Below are 20531 nucleotides of genomic sequence, written 5' to 3'. Positions count from 1 at the left end.
ATAATGCTGGACCAAGAACAGAGCCTTGGGGTACTCCAGCTTTTATTGGTTTTGTAGTGGAACTTTCTCCTTGAATACATACAGAGAATGACCTATTTAATAAATAATTTTGGACAATTCTGACTAGTGAAATGTTAAATTTGAAAGTATCTCTCATTTTTTCTATTAGTCCTTCATGCCACACTGTGTCAAAGGCCTTTTCAAAGTCAAGGCTAACAGCTAGTGTGGCACTTCTATTATTTAAACCAGTTGCAATTTTATTTGAGAGTGTTACTAAAGCATGGGATGTAGATAGGTTCTTCCTAAATCCAAATTGGAAGTCCTTTAAAATACTATTTTTTTCCAGATGGTCATTGATTATGTCCAATAAGTATGTTTCTAGGAGTTTGCCAATATTAGAAAGTAGCGAAATAGGACGGTAGTTTTTAGGTGATGTGGGGTCTTTTCCTGGCTTAAGCACAGGTACTACACATGCGTGCTTCCATTTTTTTGGAAAGTATGCAATGTTTATACAGTGGTTAAAGAGTATAACAAATTTTGTCAGAAACGTGCTATTTATTTTCTTTAGAATAAAATTGGGTATTCCATCATCACCACTACTTTTTTTATTTTTTAAATTACTAATAATTAATCGTAAATTATTTAAATTTATCAATTTTATGTTTCCTAATTCATTTGAAATAGTAGACCCATCCGCTAGAACCTCATTTCCAAAGTTGAAAATTGGAGCTTGTTCCTCATTATTTTCAGGAGAGGAGAGAGCATTATAGCTATCCTGAATTTTGGAATATTCATACGAAATGGTTTCTGCCTTAGTCTTATTGTCAGAAATATTTTGACCCTGGTCATTTTTCAAAGTAGGGATATTAACGCGTTTTATGCCACAAAATCTATTTACTTCCCTGAATGTATCATTGTTGCATTTGATATTATTTAATATGTTTGTGTAGTAATTTCTTTCAAATAAGCTTATTTTTTCTTTAATTAATTGATCCATCCTTCTTAGGATTGCACTGAGTGTATCATATTCAGAACGGTCTAGCACTCTAAATTTCCTTCTTCTGACATTTTTCTTTTGTCTTATTAAGTCAAGTATTTCTTGTGGCAATTCTATTAATGTTCCATATTTAGGAGTGTATTTCTGGAGACTAATATTCATAGCTTCTTTAATAATTTCTGATAGTGTCTCAACCTCCTTGTCTATTTCATCAGCATGAACAGTCCTATCCAGTGGAAGGCAGAGTCTATGCATATTTTGTTCTAAAAATTGATTAAATTCTCTTTTTTTAAAAGTATTAAAATTAAACAAAACTTCTTTTTTGCACTTTTCCAGCCTTAATGTTTGTACAGTTATCATAATGGCTTTGTGATCTGAATTATAGTCTAAAGTTTCAGCACAGTCAAGACCATTTGTGGAGAAAACATCTATATTGGAGGTGGTGATAAATATGTCAATGTATGAGTGCGCATTAAAATCACTTCTAGTTGGACCATTAGTTTGTCTTATTAAAATGTTAGGGGATGTATCTAACCACTCACAGAGTACTCTACCACTAGCATTAGTTACATTCCCTCCCCATAGAGGGTTTTTTGCATTCAGATCTGCTCCTATTATGGCATGCTTATTACCTATTATGCTGCTTATTTTTAAAAGGTCCTCCATCAGAACATTTTCTTGTGGCCTTTTATATAAAGCCATTACTATTAAGCTGTTGTTTTGTCCTTTAAGCTCAACTACTGTACCCTCAATTTCACCTAAATTAACATTTATTTGTTCCGCCTTGATCCATCTTCTAACCATTATTGCAGTGCCACCACCACGACCATCCACCCTATTTTGCCGAAAGATATTATAATGTTTTTCATGAAAATTATGCCTGGGAGCCAACTTATGTTCAGCAATTAACAAAATGTCAGGATTGTGTTTTTCAATAAATAGATGTAGGTAATGCCTCCTGTGTCTAGACACAATAGAGTTTACATTGATGAATATTACTTTTAGCTTATTCATTGTTTTAATTCAAGTAAGAGATTAAATATAGCTTGGGCTCTTTCTTCATCAGTTTTGAGATTTATTCGATTTTTGGCATAAATATCAATTTTCTTTAATATGGTAAGCATGTCCTTACCTATGTATTTTTTACAATCTTCATTAAATACTTGGAAAGCATTAGATTGCATGTTATTGCTACCATTATTTGATGCGTTATTGTGGGCCTTAGTAACGCTTGAATATGAAATACTGGAATTTACTATCATAGGATTATAATTCTTTTTATTTGTAGGAGTATTTGATATAGATTTTCCTCTAATTTTTTCTAAAATTTTAAGCCTACTAGGGCACTGTTTATAGCTAGCTACATGTCCGTATTCCTTGCAGTTAACGCAATAAACAGGTTTGCCAATTTGTTTAACAACTTTTCCGGTAATTGGATCTGTGATTATTTGTTCGACATTATTTTGCTCTTTAGGTGGTATTTGGCATTCTTTAGGGCCATGTGGTTGGTCACATTTCACGCATCTGTAGGGCATGTTACAGTTTCCTGCAATATGTCCAGCACGCTGACAGTTTCTACATTGTATTAAATCTTCTCTTTTATAGCTTTCTATTGATACTCCACATTGTAAAATAAATTTTTGTCTCATAAATGCTTTTATATCACTATCTCTGGATAGCTGTATTATCCAATTACTTCCTTTAAGTTCTATAATATTTAAAATTTTTATATGTAATTCATTTTCTCTCTCTTTATAGTAGTTTAAAATGTCCTCTTTCTCAAATGCGCCTGTTAATTTTTTAATTAATAATGAAATTGGTTTTTCTTCTTTTGGAGTATATGTAAAAAATGAATAATTGTTTTCAATAAGAAATTCTTTAACTTTTGAATGATCTTCAGATTTAGATAATTTCAAGGAAGTTAAGTTCTTATTTATAACGTTGAAAGTAAACAAGTTATGTCCTAGCAGGTTATTTAATTTGTTTGATATCTCTTTTATATTAACATTATATATTTTGAATATAGGTGGAGGGCTGGTCTTACCTGGTTTGTCTAAAGTATTTATATTTGTTTGAGAATCCTTTTGAGTTTCATCGCTACAGCTAGGCGCCATTTCCACGTTCAAGTTAGATGCATCCATTTTTTCTTCAGTGTTAATGTCGTTTATAACTCGGACGGTAACATTTCTTTTTGGTTTACGTCTGGTATTCGCCATACCGAAGCCTTCGCTCGCTTCAGCAGCCCAGTCAGTGTTTAAATTATTATTCTGTTGAGATGTTTTATTTTTCGTAACATCATTTTCAATGTCTGTGTGTGTTAAATCTTCATTTACATGTTTATTATTAGGTTGATCAGTAATTTCATTGTTTTTCAGTTTTTTAATTTCATTTTCCAATTCCTTTATTTTTATTTTCATGCTTTCGCGATCCTTCATAACTTCATTTAAAATGGAATGTAGTTTTTGATTACGTTCATTTTCACTTTCAAGGTCTTTCTTTAATTTAAAAATTTGTTCTTCATCTGTATCACTAGAGATATTTTTTCCTTTTTTACGCTTTCTATGCTTTCCTTTAACTTCACTTGTGCTTTCGGTATTAGTACTACCTTGGTCAGAAAAAACTTCACCAGGATCCATTTTTAGGCAGTTCTTTTTAATGTTTTTGGGACTCAGGCAACTTTGCCTTACCCCTTTTAGAAGTGTAAGTTCACTTAGATTTGTTTCTTTTAGTTCACTCACTTTGAGAACACTGAATAAAAGCTTTTAATTTACCCTTCACTGCACTTTTAATTAGTCACTTTTTAAATAGCTATCACGATGTGCACTGTTTCACTGCTCGCGGCAAAGTCCTCGTTTTTTTCCGGTGTTTTTTTTTTTTTTCCGGCGATTCCGCTCGTATTTATACAAAATTTGAGGCTCTCTCCAACCATTTAACGCACAAGTAAAGTATGTACAGTTATATGTGTGTGTGTACATTTGCCGTTAGTATTGTATGTTCTCTCTTGTGTGTGCGTGTACATTTGGTATACGGATAGGTAAGAATTCACTAACATATCAACCCCGAAAGTTGATGCTAACAGCACAATTTTCTATAAATACTCGTTTTCGTGGCGATGGCAACGTTATTACAGTGTCTACCGTGTTTGTGTGCATATCTCTAGTGAAGTGAAAAAAATTCAAGTGAAAAATGGCTCGTACTAAGCAAACTGCCCGTAAATCGACCGGTGGAAAGGCTCCCCGTAAACAACTAGCTACCAAAGCTGCCCGTAAGAGTGCCCCAGCCACCGGCGGTGTTAAGAAGCCTCATCGTTTCCGTCCTGGTACAGTTGCTTTGCGTGAAATCCGTCGTTACCAGAAGAGTACTGAATTGTTGATCCGCAAATTGCCCTTCCAACGTTTGGTTCGTGAAATCGCTCAAGATTTCAAAACTGACTTGCGTTTCCAGAGCTCTGCTGTTATGGCCTTGCAAGAAGCCAGTGAAGCCTACTTGGTTGGTCTTTTCGAAGATACTAACTTGTGCGCCATCCATGCTAAGCGTGTCACCATCATGCCTAAGGATATCCAATTGGCCAGACGTATTCGTGGAGAACGTGCTTAAATTCTTGACGTTTTAAAAGCAACAATTTTACAACAAAACAATCGGTCCTTTTCAGGACCACAAATATTTTACAAAAAAGAGATATTTTTACTCAATCTACAATTTTTAGTATTTTTTTGAAATAAATAAAAATAATTTAGGGCTATGATTATTTTTCAACAATTAACATTTTTTATAATAAAGATATATTTTTTGATGTTGTTTTTTTTTTTTCGTTGATGATTTTTCGACACTTTATTTTTTTATTTAATTTTTTTATTTTATTTTGATCGAATATTTTATTTTTTGAATTTTATTTGAATTTTTTGAATTATCCATTTTGATATTTTCCTTTAATTTGCAAAATTATTATCATTTTTGTACTCCCTCTTCGAAAAAAAATGCAATGACTCATAAAAACAACCACCACATACATTTTGCTAACGGGATTTTTTTTGTCCATTTTGTTTTTTTCCTTTTCCCGTTAAACAAAAAATTGCTCTCTTTATGATTTTTGGCGCGACATTTGTCTATTTCTCTCATTTTATTCCCCTTCGATCATTTTTTTCTGTTGTGGACTATTCAATTTAACGGGAAAAATTCTCTGCCTTCAATTTCTACGAATTATTTCATGTGAATTTTAAAAATTTCCAGCTAAAATGTTGCCCTCCTATTTAATTTTTTTCAGGAATGATGTATGAAATATGTTTTTTTCATTTTCAGCAAAATTTTGAATTGTTTTATACGCATTTTAAGACATTTAAATATGAATTTTCTCCATATGGAATTACAAAATTATTTATGCCCGATGTATTTAGAGAAATTGGTAATAATTTATTATTTTCAAAAATTGAAGAAGAAAATAATTGATTTGTTCAGAATTTTGATGTAAAATATAATTAAAAGTATTATAAAAAGGAATTCCAATAATATCTACCTTTGAAGTTGATCGAAAATCATTTTTGTAAAACGCAATTAATTTCATGACATTTCTAAGTGTTCTAGTTGATATTTGCCTGTAAAGAGGAATTTCTTTTTGGGAATATTTTTTTATAAAATTAACAAAAAATTGACAAAATAACGTAGAAAATGGCTTTTAATACTATTTTTTATAAATTATAGAACAAATTATGTTAAAATTCACAAAAAATATTGCAAAATGAAAATACATAACCGTTTGTCAGTGAATGCCTGTACATTGGTAGTATGAAGTATTCTGGGGATTTTGTAACTTTTCCCCGTAAATTATGACTTTTTGTGAATAATGTTATATTTTGATGTAAATATACAAATTCTGAAATGTTTTTTAAGAAATTTTTATAAAACTTATTAAGATTTGAGCTTTCAAATTTATTTCAAGAAAAACTTTTCTTCATTGAAATTATGCCAACAAGAGGATTTCTGCTGTCATAGACCACATAATAATTTCAATTTTTTCACATAGTAAAATATGAAATTGCATCAATATTTTTCTTTGATCCTAAAGTAAACATATCAGGCTACATTTTCAAAAAGAATTTTCAATTAAATTTTCGTAAAAAATTTGATTTTTTTAAATTTTAGTTGGAAATTTGTGATTACATTTTTATAATCTGCCAAGTTAAACGTTTATAATTCACAAACGGCAAGTGATAATTACACCAAACTTTCTTTAAAACATAGCCTGAAATCTATACTTTAAAGGTATAAAACATTTTTAGTGAAAATTATCAAAGCTTCTTCAGGAAAATTTAATTTCTCCGAAAACTTTTGTAAAAAATTAAACACGCTTCCACACAATCTTTCGAAAAATTTACCAATTGACTACTATGCACATCTCATCTTTTCGATGTACCTACACTTTAGCTCGCCGCTAACAAAAATAATAGTACACATAAATTTGTGAGTGTATTTGTGTTAACAGTGAAATATAAACCAAACAGTGAATAACCATGTCTGACGCCGCCGTTGTTGAAGCCACCGCCTCCCCAGTTGCCGCTGTTGAGAAAAAGGCACCAAAAAAAGCCGCTGCCAAAGCAAAGAAGCCATCAGCTGCCCCTACCCACCCTCCAACCCAGCAAATGGTTGATGCCGCCATCAAGACCCTGAAGGAACGTGGAGGTTCATCATTGCCCGCCATCAAGAAATACTTGGCCAGCACCTACAAAGTAGATGCCCAAAAATTGGCCCCCTTCATCAAGAAGTACTTGAAAGGTGCCGTTGCCAGTGGAAAATTGATCCAAACTAAAGGTAAGGGTGCTTCTGGTTCATTCAAATTGTCTGCTTCGGCCTCTAAGGAACCCAAAGCTAAGACTGCTGAAAAGAAGAAGAAGGCCCCAGCCGCTGGTGACAAAAAGAAGAAGGCTGCCGCCCCTAAAAAGGCCGCTGGTGAGAAGAAGGCAGCTGCCAAAAAACCCTCTGCCGCCAAGAAGACCGCTGAAAAGAAGAAGGCCGACAAAACAAAGGCAAAGGCTGCCAAGAAAACCGGTACAGTTAAAGCTAAACCAGCAAAGACCGCCGCCAAAGCATCTGCCACTAAACCAAAGGCACCCAAGGCAAAAACTGCAGCTGCTAAGCCCAAAAAGGCCGCAGCAGCAAAGAAGCCAGCTGCTAAGAAAACCGCCGCCAAGAAGTAATTTTTCCCAGAAAGATTACTTTTTCCACAATATTTTCGATATTCGAAAACATACTATCTAACAGCCCTTTTCAGGGCTACAAATTAAATTAAAAAAGAGAAAAATATTTATTTTCAACAGTTATCGTATATATTTGTTACCTAAAAAAAAATTGTACACGTGTTTGAAAAAATTACTTTCGCTAATTACTGTTCTTATTAGGTAATTTTATTGAGCCAATATAATCGTGGACGCCACTGGATTATTTTTTAACCCAGGTCATAAAAGATAATAAAATATTTAAAATTTTTCCTAATTACCCACAGGTCATAATTCTCGAAAATCCCCATAATTTGGTCAATTTTATAATTTCTACTTAATTTTGAAAAATTTGTCATTTTCATATTCTCTGTTAAATTTCATGAATTTCATCCAAAAATGACATTTTGGCAAAATATTTACATTTTCCATCAATACATTTTTTCCATTGAACATTTCTGCCTCAGCCTTATATTTCGTTGCTTTGCCGTTGTGCTGTATCAAAATGCTCACACATACATGATGCCCATTCGATGTTGATCAACGACGGCAAGGCAAATCACCACTAACACACGCACACATATACGACGACGATGGCTGTTTTAGCATATCGCACAAGCAAGCAAGCAAAGGTTAAACATAGGCACATATGCGAGTTAGCTAAATGTATGGAAAAATCATTGTATAGAGAAAAATATATTTCCTATGGAATTTTATTCGTTTATTACTAAATAATGATAAATTGTAGTTTCAACAAAAATATGATCTCTTTTGAAATGTTTTTTGTGGCCCTGAAAAGGGCCTTTTAAGGTAGTATTTCGACGCATGAAAATGAAAAATATCAAGACATTTACTTGGAGCTGGTGTATTTAGTAACAGCCTTGGTACCTTCACTGACGGCGTGCTTAGCCAATTCACCGGGCAACAATAGACGGACGGCGGTCTGGATTTCCCGACTGGTGATGGTCGAGCGCTTGTTGTAGTGGGCCAAACGAGAGGCTTCGGCGGCAATACGTTCGAAGATATCGTTGACGAAACTGTTCATGATGCTCATGGCCTTGGAGGAGATACCGGTGTCGGGATGGACTTGCTTCAACACTTTGTAAATGTAGATAGCGTAACTCTCCTTACGCTTGGTACGTCTCTTCGACTTATCGCCCTTGGTAATGTTCTTTTGGGCTTTGCCGGCCTTCTTTGCTGCTTTACCACTGGTTTTAGGAGGCATTTTCACTTATTATTTTTTTTTTGAATCACACAAACACTTTTAACACTGTTCACAAATGATAACCAAAACGGCCAGCTATACAGAATTTGTAGATTGTAGTCGACAAGAATTTCAGGTAGTCACAGCTAGTAGGCACACACAAGGCAAACCACCCCATTATTGAAGTAATGTGTGTGTGAGAAAAGTATAAATAGCACGTTTCGGGGCGAAAATTTTTATCATTTGTGTTTTTCAGTGCTTAAGTGAAGTGTTTAAAACTAAAATAAAGTGAAAATGTCTGGTCGTGGTAAAGGTGGCAAAGTTAAGGGAAAGGCAAAGTCCCGTTCCAATCGTGCTGGTCTTCAATTCCCCGTCGGTCGTATCCATCGTCTGTTGCGCAAAGGCAACTATGCTGAGCGTGTTGGTGCCGGTGCTCCCGTCTATTTAGCCGCTGTCATGGAATATTTGGCTGCTGAAGTCTTGGAATTGGCTGGCAATGCTGCCCGTGACAACAAGAAGACTCGTATCATTCCCCGTCACTTGCAATTGGCCATCCGTAACGACGAAGAATTGAACAAATTGCTGTCTGGCGTTACCATTGCCCAAGGTGGTGTATTGCCAAACATCCAAGCTGTTCTCTTGCCCAAGAAGACCGAAAAGAAAGCCTAAATTATCTCGAAAGGTATTATGGAATGAAGAAGAAGAATACAGACCATCGTATGATTCCATAGAAAAATCAACCAATCCGTCCTTTTCAGGACGACAAAAAATATTTGAAAAGAGAAAGAAAATTGCGTCAAGCTACATTTGTATGAAAAAATAAAAATTCTCAATAATGAGAGACGTTGGCAGAATAACTGTTTTTCGTTGTCAGTTGCATATTTGTGTTGTCGTTGTTGTTGTCTCTTATGATTTCAGGAATAGAGCGAGCGAGAGAGGAGAGATCGTGGCGTCACCAAATGAGTATGTATAACATGAAGAAGAAGCATGTGGCAGTTGGTGGTGGCTTCGCAGTAATTTTATGTGAAAAAATCGTACCCCGGCGCATTCTTTGGGGAAAAGGCATAAAGTAGATGATTTGCAAGGGAATTTTGGCGGCAAAGTAGTGTTTTGGTGGAAATAAATCGACGCATACATGAAAATAAAAGCGCATTGTGGTGCTATGGAAAATTTTAAACACAAAAAATAGAACAAAAGTAACATAGTAAAATGAAAATTAATGAAAATAATTACAAAGAAAAATAAAATAACGTAAATTAATAATTAAATTAAAATAAAATAAGAAAATTTTTAAAAATTAAGGCAAATATTAATGAAAATTTAAGCAAATTTTAATGAAAATATTTAAAGATAAATTAAAGAATTTTTGAATAATAAATACATTTTATGAAAATAAAAGATACTTTAAATGAAATCACAAATTTTTAAATTAATAATAAGGAAATAAATAAAATAATTTTAAATTAATAATAAGGAAATAAATAAAATAATTTTAAATAAAACGAAAATGTGATTTAAAAAAAAAATCTAATGAAAAATTAAATAGAAATTAATTGAAAATTAAATAAGAAAATTGAACATAAATAAAATAAAATTCATTTAATGAAGAATTTTTAAATAAAATTCAACGATTTTAATTTTCGATACAATTTTAAAGGAAATGATTAGTGAATAATTTGCAAATTTTTAATGAAATTTTTTAAAATAATATGAATCAACGATCTATTTAATAAATATTTTCAACAATTTCAAATTAAATTTTGAGAAAGATTCAACAATGTTTGAAAAAGTCAAAATGAAATTCCTTTGCTACCACAGCATGGTTGTTCTTTAGTAATATCAACTAAATAATACCAATACATACATAAAGCGACGCTATGTTATACTCATATTATACGAAAAGGAAGAAGAAGAATAACTAAATGTGTTTAGCGATGTGAGTTGCCGACGGCATGTTTATGATCGGGAATAAAATACGAGACATCGGTAAAACAAGGTTTTCGGTGAAAATATTCTGGAGAAAATTGAAACGAGTAAGTATTTATATTTTTTCTTTATTTGATTTTTAGACATTTTTCATGAATTGTGAGAAAAAAATACGAGAAAGCTGAAAAAGAAAATTATTAGAAATTTTAAAATAAAATTCCTATATTTCCTAAGGTAAGTGTTTATTTTTTATTTATTTTAATTTAAAAAATAGTTTTCAACAAGAAAGTATCTCTTTTTTGATATATTTTGTGGTCCTGAAAAGGACCGATTGTTTTGTTGTAAAAAAAGATTTCTCCAAATTGCGTCAAGAATTTGTTTAACCGCCGAAACCGTACAAGGTACGGCCTTGTCTCTTCAAAGCATATACGACATCCATAGCGGTGACGGTTTTACGCTTAGCATGTTCGGTGTAGGTGACAGCATCACGAATAACGTTTTCCAAGAACACCTTCAGAACACCACGAGTTTCTTCGTAAATCAGGCCAGAGATACGTTTTACACCGCCACGACGAGCCAAACGTCTAATAGCTGGCTTGGTAATACCTTGGATGTTATCACGGAGCACTTTCCTGTGACGTTTAGCGCCACCTTTTCCCAAGCCTTTACCACCTTTACCACGACCAGTCATTTTTTCACTTTAGTTTATTTCACTTATCACTTCACTCGTTTCGTTTTTTCGTTTTTGCCTATGGCCATATTTATTTGGTAGATAATCTTACAAACTAACAGGAATGGCTTACTGTGCTAGAAACCTAATTATATATAGCTATTCGCTATCTACTACTATTTACATAAAAATACGCTATGCTCCTGGCAGTTAGCATCTAATTACATTAAATGAAAAAGAAAAAACTTAAAAACATAAGTGCCCCAAAAAATCCAAAAATTAAAAATGGGCGAAATCAACTAATACATAACTTAAAAATAATATATATATATATAACTTAAAACTAAAACTTAAATGTAAGACTTAAGACTAATTTCTACTCACTACTATATACACTATATACAATTACTGTGTACTACTGTACACCGTATTCTCCATATCAAGGGTGTTGTAACGTCGATGGTAAAAACGAAGCTCACCATCGACGAACAACAGCCCTTCCTCATTCAGCCTTTTCAAGGCACCCGGGGGCAGGTACCATACATTCCTCAGTGCATCCGCGTCCAGGGTGCATCGCAGAGCGTTCTCCACCATCCTGTTGTTCAGTCCGTCAGTCTTGTCTAAGAATTCCAGTGCTCCTGTGACCAGGACCCTGTCAATTCTTTCCCCACCTGCCCTGTCATATATGGCCCTATTAGAGGTCCTTCTGACAGTACCATCCTGGCTAAATGTTAGTCCTCTCATGCCTAAACATGAAGCCAGTACACTACGCTCCCACTTCCTAAGCCTTTCCATCTGGCTGGACGATATGCCAAACCAGACAGGAAAAGCGTAGGCAACAATAGGTCGCATTATTTGCCGATATAACAGCAACTTAACTTCAGGGGTTAGGCCACCCCGCATCTTCATCAGCCCTTTATAGCTGAAGAAGACCTTCCTCGCTCTGTCCAGGATAAAACTTATGTGTCCATTGAAATCAAAATTCTTTTGAAAAATGACCCCAAGGTATTTTATCCTGTCCTTTATTTCCACAGTATGAGGTCCAACTTTTACGACCGGATGGTACATTGTAAAATTTGGACGAACATATTGAGTTTTCCCGGTAAATACAATTGCCGAACATTTGTCCCCATTTAGCTTGAGGCCCCATATGGTAAAGAACCTATATAAGACCTCAAGATAAATGTTCAGACGTGCTTCCGCTATACGAAGTAGTGGGGCCGTATACGCCACAAGCACATCATCGGCATACGATAATGCTAACCCTCCACGTGGAGGTGCAGGCATGTCACTGACATAGATGTTAAACAACATCGGCCCTAGGAGGGAGCCCTGGGGTACGCCAGTCAATACAGGTCTGCGACTAGATAGTCGCTCACCTACCCTAACTCTGAAATACCTATCAGATAGAAAACTTCCTACTAATCTCACAGTTTGGTGATCAAAACCAAACCGTTGCATTTTAAACAATAAACCTTGATGCCATACGGTATCAAAGGCTTTAGAAAAATCAAGTCCAATTGCAATAGTGCCATACCTATTGTTTAGACCTGAAACTACATAGGATGAGAGAGCAGTTAGGGCATGGACAGTGGATAGGCCTGCCCTAAACCCGAACTGATTGTCCTTCAACACCCTTTTATCCTCTACGAGTTTATTTAATCTTTCCAAAATGAAAGACTCGAAGAGTTTACCAAAGGCCGATAAAAGTGATATCGGCCTATAGCTGCTACATTGTCCCAGAGGTGAACCCCTCTTAAATATGGGAACCAACATAGCCTCTTTCCATGCCCTGGGAAAATAGCCCAGATTCAGACAGTGGTTAAATAACACTGCCAGGAACGTGAAAATAACCTCTCCCGCCTTTTTTAAGGCGGTATCGGGTATTCTGTCCAAACCGCAGGATTTACGTGCTGGCCTACGGGCAATTGCCCTACCCACACAACCGGCGCGAAGAAAACCACCCTCGTTCCAACGAGTGGTGTTTTCAACAATAGCCCCATCTGCAGTAAATGTATCGCCGAAATTTACCATGGGGGACCGATCGCTGATCCCCTCGGTAGCTCGACTAACTGAGCTACGGAGGGCATCATGTTCCCCAGGAAACCGATTAACTGGTCCTCCTGAGAAATTAGCACTCGGCCCTCCCATGGCCGGCGAAACACCCTGCACATGGTCTGCCAAGGCTTCTGCCTTTTCACCGTCGTCCGTAATAAGTCGACCTGTATTGTCCACTAACTGACTTACAGGTTCTCTAGTATCCAGTCCTGCTGCCCTTTTGACTTTGTCAAAAGTTTTTCCATCAACTCTTATTCTCCCTAAATAAGTTTCGAGTCTCTCCTGTTCAAAGATTCGAACAGAGTCCTCAATTATGCGATCCAAATTTCTGATATCCGCTCTAAGAGCAGGAAATCTATCTGGATCCCCAGATCTTCGGAGAGTGCGGCATAGCCTGCGACGCTCGCGAATAAAGCCCAATATTCTCGGAGGAAGATCTCCAAGAGTTTTAGGCCTGACTCTCTGTTTAGGTACAGAGGTCTCTATAGCATTGCGGAAAATCTCACCTAGATTTTCCACACACCTATCTACCTCATCTACTGAAGCATTTCTGTTAGATGGTAGTGCGCACTCATCTAATCCTATCCTAAGCTGTCGCCTAAAACGTCCTACGTTCATGCGATTGAAGTTCAGAAATTTCTGTCCTTCACTTCTCGCCAAACCCCCCAAATTTAATTGAATTTGAATCGCCCTGTGGTCCGATTCAAAATCAAATGCCATAGAAATATTTCCGCCACCAACCAGAGGGAGTCCTGGTGTACGCAGAAATAAATCTATATATGAGGCAGATGTCGCAGTCTCCCTAGTCGGAATATCCGACCTTATTACGTCAAAGTCTAGGCAGTCCTGTAAAAGTCTGTCTAAAACTAGTCCACTCCAGTTTCTCACATTACCTCCCCACGAAGTGTGCTTCGCGTTTAGGTCGGTTCCGATCAAAACTTCCCCAGAGTTATATAGGTCAAAAACCTGTAAAATGTCTTCGGTCCGTAGTGTCTCAATGGGTGCGAGGTACATTGAGACGAAAGCTATAGTGGAGCCATCGTCCTTCCATACCCTCGCCGCACAGGACTCTATACGTCCAGTTGAGAGTGGTATTCGATCACAGCGAATACCATCTCGAATAGCAACCGCGGTACCACCCCCGCGTCGCCCCGTATCACGATATTGAATAAAAACCCTATATCCCTCTAAACTAAAGTTATGAGAAGGGCTAAGCTTATGCTCGGCCAAAAGGAGTACATCAGGCCTCCTCTCCTCAACTAACAACTTTAAATAGTGTCTCCTTGATAATGAAATCAAGGAGTTTACATTAATAAAAACTACTTTAAAACTGGACATTTCCAGCAATACATAGCAACCAGGCAGACATAGCTGCGTCAATACCTGATGAGGCCATAATTTTTTGGAAGATAGGACCAAATGTCCTAGCCTTCTCACATTTTTGAGAAAAGTCCGTTCCAAAGAACTGGACGATGTTCTCGGATTGAGAAATTACCTCTTTTTGGGGAGGTCGATTGCCAGAACGTGGACCGTTACTAGCAGGAATTTGTTGAGTGGCCGATTTTGGACGGCCACCTGCGACACCAGCATAGGTCATGCTGGAGCCAATGGCAGCAATTCGAAGAGAACGTGCCTCATTTTTGGCCTGGATTTCGGCCTTGGCTTTAGCCTTACGGGCTAGAATTGCCAGACGGTGAGGACAATCCTTTGCCGAAGCAGGATGTCCGTACTTGCCACAGTTTACACAGTAGCAAGGTTGGGCTACTTTTTTTACTACCTCCCCAGTAATAGGGTCGGTATATTCGACAAGAGTATCCTGTCCCTTGGGGGGCACAGGACACTCCTTAGGGCCATGGTTGCCATCACATTTGTTGCAACGTTTTGGCAACGTGCAATTACTTGCAATGTGGTCGTGGTTCTGGCAGTTGAAGCATTGCTGCATTCCACGACCCTTATCCTTACGGATCCTAATATTGCAGTCGTATATCTTTTTTAAGTTATACAGACCGAAAATATCGGAGCTCTTGGACACACGCAAGAGCCACAGTCTGTAAGAGATATTGGTTAAGCCAACAATCTCTACTTTAAGGCCTGATTGGTTAGTGATGAAGTCACTAACCGTTTCAGGGGGATACTCATTAGTTAGGCCTTCAATGACCAGCATATAAGGCCGTAGTTCTTTGGGGGTATGGGTATAAAATTTATACCCACGTTCAGTCAAGATGTTCTTGACCACATTAAATGCGTTGAGGCCTCTAACCTTCAACGACAACACGGACGGACGGACCAGAGTTATAGAGAACTCACCTGATTTCAAGTGCTGGCGGAGGACTCCTGAAATTTCCGGGACGCCGACCTCAAATATTTTGAACGCAGGCATGTTTTTGCCTGCTGACTTCTGGGTGTTTGCTGTTTTTGGTTGAGCAGCAGCAACGGGGGTGGTCTTGGCGGCAGAGGCGGCCTTAGCAGCAGGGGCGGCAAACGCAGCAGGGGCAGCAAACGCAGTAGGGGCGGCAACATCAGCAACATTCTGGGGTGTAGTTGTAGATGGCATCTTCTTCGTGTCTAGGGACTCCTTTAACACATACCGTATTTTGGGTACAGCGCCTTTAGGGACGTCCTTCTTCTTCGTCACCGGCGGTGTGACCTCCATTTCGTCATCCGCCATACCGAGGTCTTCGGCTGCCTCGGTAGCCAAAACGGTCTCCTTGCTGGAGGGGCCAATCTTTGCGCATTTGGCTAGCGCTTCGTTGGCAGCAGCCAGCTCTGCTGCCATACGGCTCTTTTCATGCTCCAAATGAGCAATTCTTGTTTCAAGCTGGCGAACGAGAGCTTCCAACTTGACATTTTCGTAGGCGGAACTGCCTACATTGCAATGGCAGCGTTTTTTGCGTGGCTGCCGTTGCACATCCGAGCCAATAGATTGGCCCCCTTCGCTAGTTGCACCATCAGATGCAACATACTCAGCTCTTTTTGGTATATTTGTTGTAGTGGGCTTGACAAATATACCCGATGAATCTCCATTGCCGGTGGGATTAATATTTCCCAGCCCTGTTGTCTGCTTTCCCGCCATTATTAATTTTGGCGGGAACTCTCCTACCACAGGAGTGCTGACGGGGTTGATTTTTCCCGTCAGCAACGTTGTTTCGTTGAGAACAGCAGCTGCTTCTTCTTCTTCTTCAACCCTCGTGCCAAATCAGCAAACTTCAAATTTGCTGACTACTATTCGCGTCTCACTTTTACTAGAGACCGAAAATAAAAGTTTGAAAATTTTGCCTTTTTTGACAAAAATCAACAAAATTTATCTCTTTTATGCAAAGAACACCACAATCGCTTTGCAAAATCACTTTAGATTTAACACCACTAGTCACTATTCACTTTTTAAGGCACGTCTTCACTTCACTAACGTTCAAAATACGAATGTTTTTTCAACCCAGGTCCGCTTGTATTTATACAAAATTTGAGGCTCTCTCCAACCATTCAACGCACAAGTAAAGTATGTACAGTTATATGTGTGTGTGTACATTTGCCGTTAGTATTGTATGTTCTCTTTTGTGTGTGCGTGTACATTTGGTATACCGATAGGTAAGAATTCACTAACATATCAACCCCGAAAGTTGATGCTAAGAGCACAATTTTCTATAAATACTCGTTTTCTTGGCGATGGCAACTTTATTACAGTGTTAACCGTGTTTGTGTGCATATCTCTAGTGAAGTGAAAAAATTCAAGTGAAAAATGGCTCGTACTAAGCAAACTGCCCGTAAATCGACCGGTGGAAAGGCTCCCCGTAAACAACTAGCTACCAAAGCTGCCCGTAAGAGTGCCCCAGCCACCGGCGGTGTTAAGAAGCCTCATCGTTTCCGTCCTGGTACAGTTGCTTTGCGTGAAATCCGTCGTTACCAGAAGAGTACTGAATTGTTGATCCGCAAATTGCCCTTCCAACGTTTGGTTCGTGAAATCGCTCAAGATTTCAAAACTGACTTGCGTTTCCAGAGCTCTGCTGTTATGGCCTTGCAAGAAGCCAGTGAAGCCTACTTGGTTGGTCTTTTCGAAGATACTAACTTGTGCGCCATCCATGCTAAGCGTGTCACCATCATGCCTAAGGATATCCAATTGGCCAGACGTATTCGTGGAGAACGTGCTTAAATTCTTGACGTTTTAAAAGCAACAATTTTACAACAAAACAATCGGTCCTTTTCAGGACCACAAATATTTTATAAAAAAGAGATATTTTTTCACTCAATCTACAATTTTTAGTATTTTTTTTGAAATAAATAAAAATAATTTAGGGCTATGATTACTTTTTCAACAATTAACATTTTTAAAATAAAGATATATTTTTTGATGTTGTTTTTTTTTTTTTTTCGTTGATGATTTTTCGACACTTTATTTTTTTATTTAATTTTTTATTTTATTTTGATCGAATATTTTATTTTTTTAATTTTATTTGAATTTTTTGAATTATCCATTTTGATATTTTCCTTTAATTTGCAAAATTATTATCATTTTTGTACTCCCTCTTCGAAAAAAAATGCTATGACTCATAAAAACAACCACCACATACATTTTGCTAACGGGATTTTTTTTTGTCCATTTTTTTTTTCCTTTTCCCGTTAAACAAAAAATTGCTCTCTTTATGATTTTTGGCGCGAAATTTGTCTATTTCTCTCATTTTATTCCCCTTCGATCATTTTTTTTCTTTTGTGGACTATTCAATTTAACGGGAAAAATTCTCTGCCTTCAATTTCTACGAATTATTTCATGTGCATTTTAAAAATTTCCAGCTAAAATGTTGTCCCTCCTATTTATTTTTTTCAGGAATGATGTATGAAATATGTTTTATTCCTTTTCAGCAAAATTTTTAAATGTTTTATACGCATTTTAAGACATTTGAATATGAATTTCTCCGTAAGGAATTACAAAATTATTTTTGCAGGATGTATTTAGAAAAATTGGTAATAATTTATTATTTTTTAAAAATTTAAGAAGAAAATAATTGATTTGTTGAGAATTTTGATGTAAATATAATTAAAAGTATTATAAAAAGAAATGACAATAATATTTACCTTTGAAGTTGATCGAAAAACAATTTTGTAAAACGCAATTAATTTCATGACATTTTCAAGTGTTCTAGGTGATATTTGGCTGTAAAGAGGAATTTCTTTTTGGGAATATTTTTTCATAAAATTAACAAAAATTTGACAAAATAACGTAGAAAATGGCTTCTACTACTATTTTTAAACAATTTTAGAACAAATTATGTTAAATTTCATAAAAAATATTGCAAAATGAAAATACATAGCCGTTTGTCAGTGAATGCCTGTACATTGGTAGTATGAAGTATTCTGGGGATTTTGTAACTTTTCCCCGTAAATTATGACTTTTTGTGAATAATGTTATATTTTGATGTAAATATACAAATTCTGAAATGTTTTTTAAGAAATTTTTATAAAACTTATTAAGATTTGAGCTTTCAAATTTATTTCAAGAAAAACTTTTCTTCATTGAAATTATGCCAACAAGAGGATTTCTGCTGTCATAGACCACATAATAATTTCAATTTTTTCACATAGTAAAATATGAAATTTCATCGATATTTTTCTTTGATCCTAAAGTAAACATATCAGGCTACATTTTCAAAAAGAATTTTCAATTAATTTTTCATAAAAAATTCGATTTTTTTAAATTTTAGTTGGAAATTTGTGATTACATTTTTATAATCTGCCAAGTTAAACGTTTATAATTCACAAACGGCAAGTGATAATTACACCAAACTTTCTTTAAAACATAGCCTGAAATCTATACTTTAAAGGTATAAAACATTTTTAGTGAAAATTATCAAAGCTTCTTCAGGAAAATTTAATTTCTCCGAAAACTTTTGTAAAAAATTAAACACGCTTCCACACAATCTTTCGAAAAATTTACCAATTGACTACTATGCACATCTCATCTTTTCGATGTACCTACACTTTAGCTCGCCGCTAACAAAAATAATAGTACACATAAATTTGTGAGTGTATTTGTGTTAACAGTGAAATATAAACCAAACAGTGAATAACCATGTCTGACGCCGCCGTTGTTGAAGCCACCGCCTCCCCAGTTGCCGCTGTTGAGAAAAAGGCACCAAAAAAAGCCGCTGCCAAAGCAAAGAAGCCATCAGCTGCCCCTACCCACCCTCCAACCCAGCAAATGGTTGATGCCGCCATCAAGACCCTGAAGGAACGTGGAGGTTCATCATTGCCCGCCATCAAGAAATACTTGGCCAGCACCTACAAAGTAGATGCCCAAAAATTGGCCCCCTTCATCAAGAAGTACTTGAAAGGTGCCGTTGCCAGTGGAAAATTGATCCAAACTAAAGGTAAGGGTGCTTCTGGTTCATTCAAATTGTCTGCTTCGGCCTCTAAGGAACCCAAAGCCAAGACTGCTGAAAAGAAGAAGAAGGCCCCAGCCGCTGGTGACAAAAAGAAGAAGGCTGCCGCCCCTAAAAAGGCCGCTGGTGAGAAGAAGGCAGCTGCCAAAAAACCCTCTGCCGCCAAGAAGACCGCTGAAAAGAAGAAGGCCGACAAAACAAAGGCAAAGGCTGCCAAGAAAACCGGTACAGTTAAAGCTAAACCAGCAAAGACCGCCGCCAAAGCATCTGCCACTAAACCAAAGGCACCCAAGGCAAAAACTGCAGCTGCTAAGCCCAAAAAGGCCGCAGCAGCAAAGAAGCCAGCTGCTAAGAAAACCGCCGCCAAGAAGTAATTTTTCCCAGAAAGATTACTTTTTCCACAATATTTTCGATATTCGAAAACATACTATCTAACAGCCCTTTTCAGGGCTACAAATTAAATTAAAAAAGAGAAAAATATTTATTTTCAACAGTTATCGTATATATTTGTTACCTAAAAAAAAATTGTACACGTGTTTGAAAAAATTACTTTCGCTAATTACTGTTCTTATTAGGTAATTTTATTGAGCCAATATAATCGTGGACGCCACTGGATTATTTTTTAACCCAGGTCATAAAAGATAATAAAATATTTAAAATTTTTCCTAATTACCCACAGGTCATAATTCTCGAAAATCCCCATAATTTGGTCAATTTTATAATTTCTACTTAATTTTGAAAAATTTGTCATTTTCATATTCTCTGTTAAATTTCATGAATTTCATCCAAAAATGACATTTTGGCAAAATATTTACATTTTCCATCAATACATTTTTTCCATTGAACATTTCTGCCTCAGCCTTATATTTCGTTGCTTTGCCGTTGTGCTGTATCAAAATGCTCACACATACATGATGCCCATTCGATGTTGATCAACGACGGCAAGGCAAATCACCACTAACACACGCACACATATACGACGACGATGGCTGTTTTAGCATATCGCACAAGCAAGCAAGCAAAGGTTAAACATAGGCACATATGCGAGTTAGCTAAATGTATGGAAAAATCATTGTATAGAGAAAAATATATTTCC

General features: G+C 36.4%; 4 protein-coding genes across 4 annotated transcripts; 3 read left to right on the top strand and 1 right to left on the bottom strand.

Annotated features, from left to right (window-relative positions):
• The first annotated feature begins 6451 nt into the window (after nt 1-6451).
• Nucleotides 6452-7413, top strand: LOC131806018 (histone H1-like). The gene has a single exon (XM_059129885.1). It carries the CDS (start codon nt 6505-6507, stop codon nt 7186-7188), a length of 684 nt encoding a protein of 227 aa, XP_058985868.1. The 5' UTR covers nt 6452-6504; the 3' UTR covers nt 7189-7413.
• Nucleotides 7414-8669: 1256 nt separating this feature from the next.
• Nucleotides 8670-9167, top strand: LOC131806021 (histone H2A). Its single transcript, XM_059129887.1, has one exon. It carries the CDS (start codon nt 8705-8707, stop codon nt 9077-9079), a length of 375 nt encoding a protein of 124 aa, XP_058985870.1. The 5' UTR covers nt 8670-8704; the 3' UTR covers nt 9080-9167.
• A 1476-nt stretch (nt 9168-10643) lies between these two features.
• On the bottom strand, nt 10644-11082 carry LOC131806022 (histone H4). The gene has a single exon (XM_059129888.1). It carries the CDS (start codon nt 11025-11027, stop codon nt 10716-10718), a length of 312 nt encoding a protein of 103 aa, XP_058985871.1. The 5' UTR covers nt 11028-11082; the 3' UTR covers nt 10644-10715.
• Nucleotides 11083-19072: 7990 nt separating this feature from the next.
• On the top strand, nt 19073-20030 carry LOC131806017 (histone H1-like). The gene has a single exon (XM_059129884.1). The coding sequence runs from the start codon at nt 19126-19128 to the stop codon at nt 19807-19809; it is 684 nt and encodes a 227-aa protein (XP_058985867.1). The 5' UTR covers nt 19073-19125; the 3' UTR covers nt 19810-20030.
• Nucleotides 20031-20531: the final 501 nt, after the last annotated feature.

The sequence above is a fragment of the Musca domestica genome, unplaced genomic scaffold, assembly GCF_030504385.1.
Source record: "Musca domestica strain aabys unplaced genomic scaffold, Musca_domestica.polishedcontigs.V.1.1 7, whole genome shotgun sequence".
Lineage (NCBI taxonomy): Eukaryota > Metazoa > Arthropoda > Insecta > Diptera > Muscidae > Musca > Musca domestica.
This window is presented reverse-complemented; position numbering and strand designations above follow the sequence as displayed.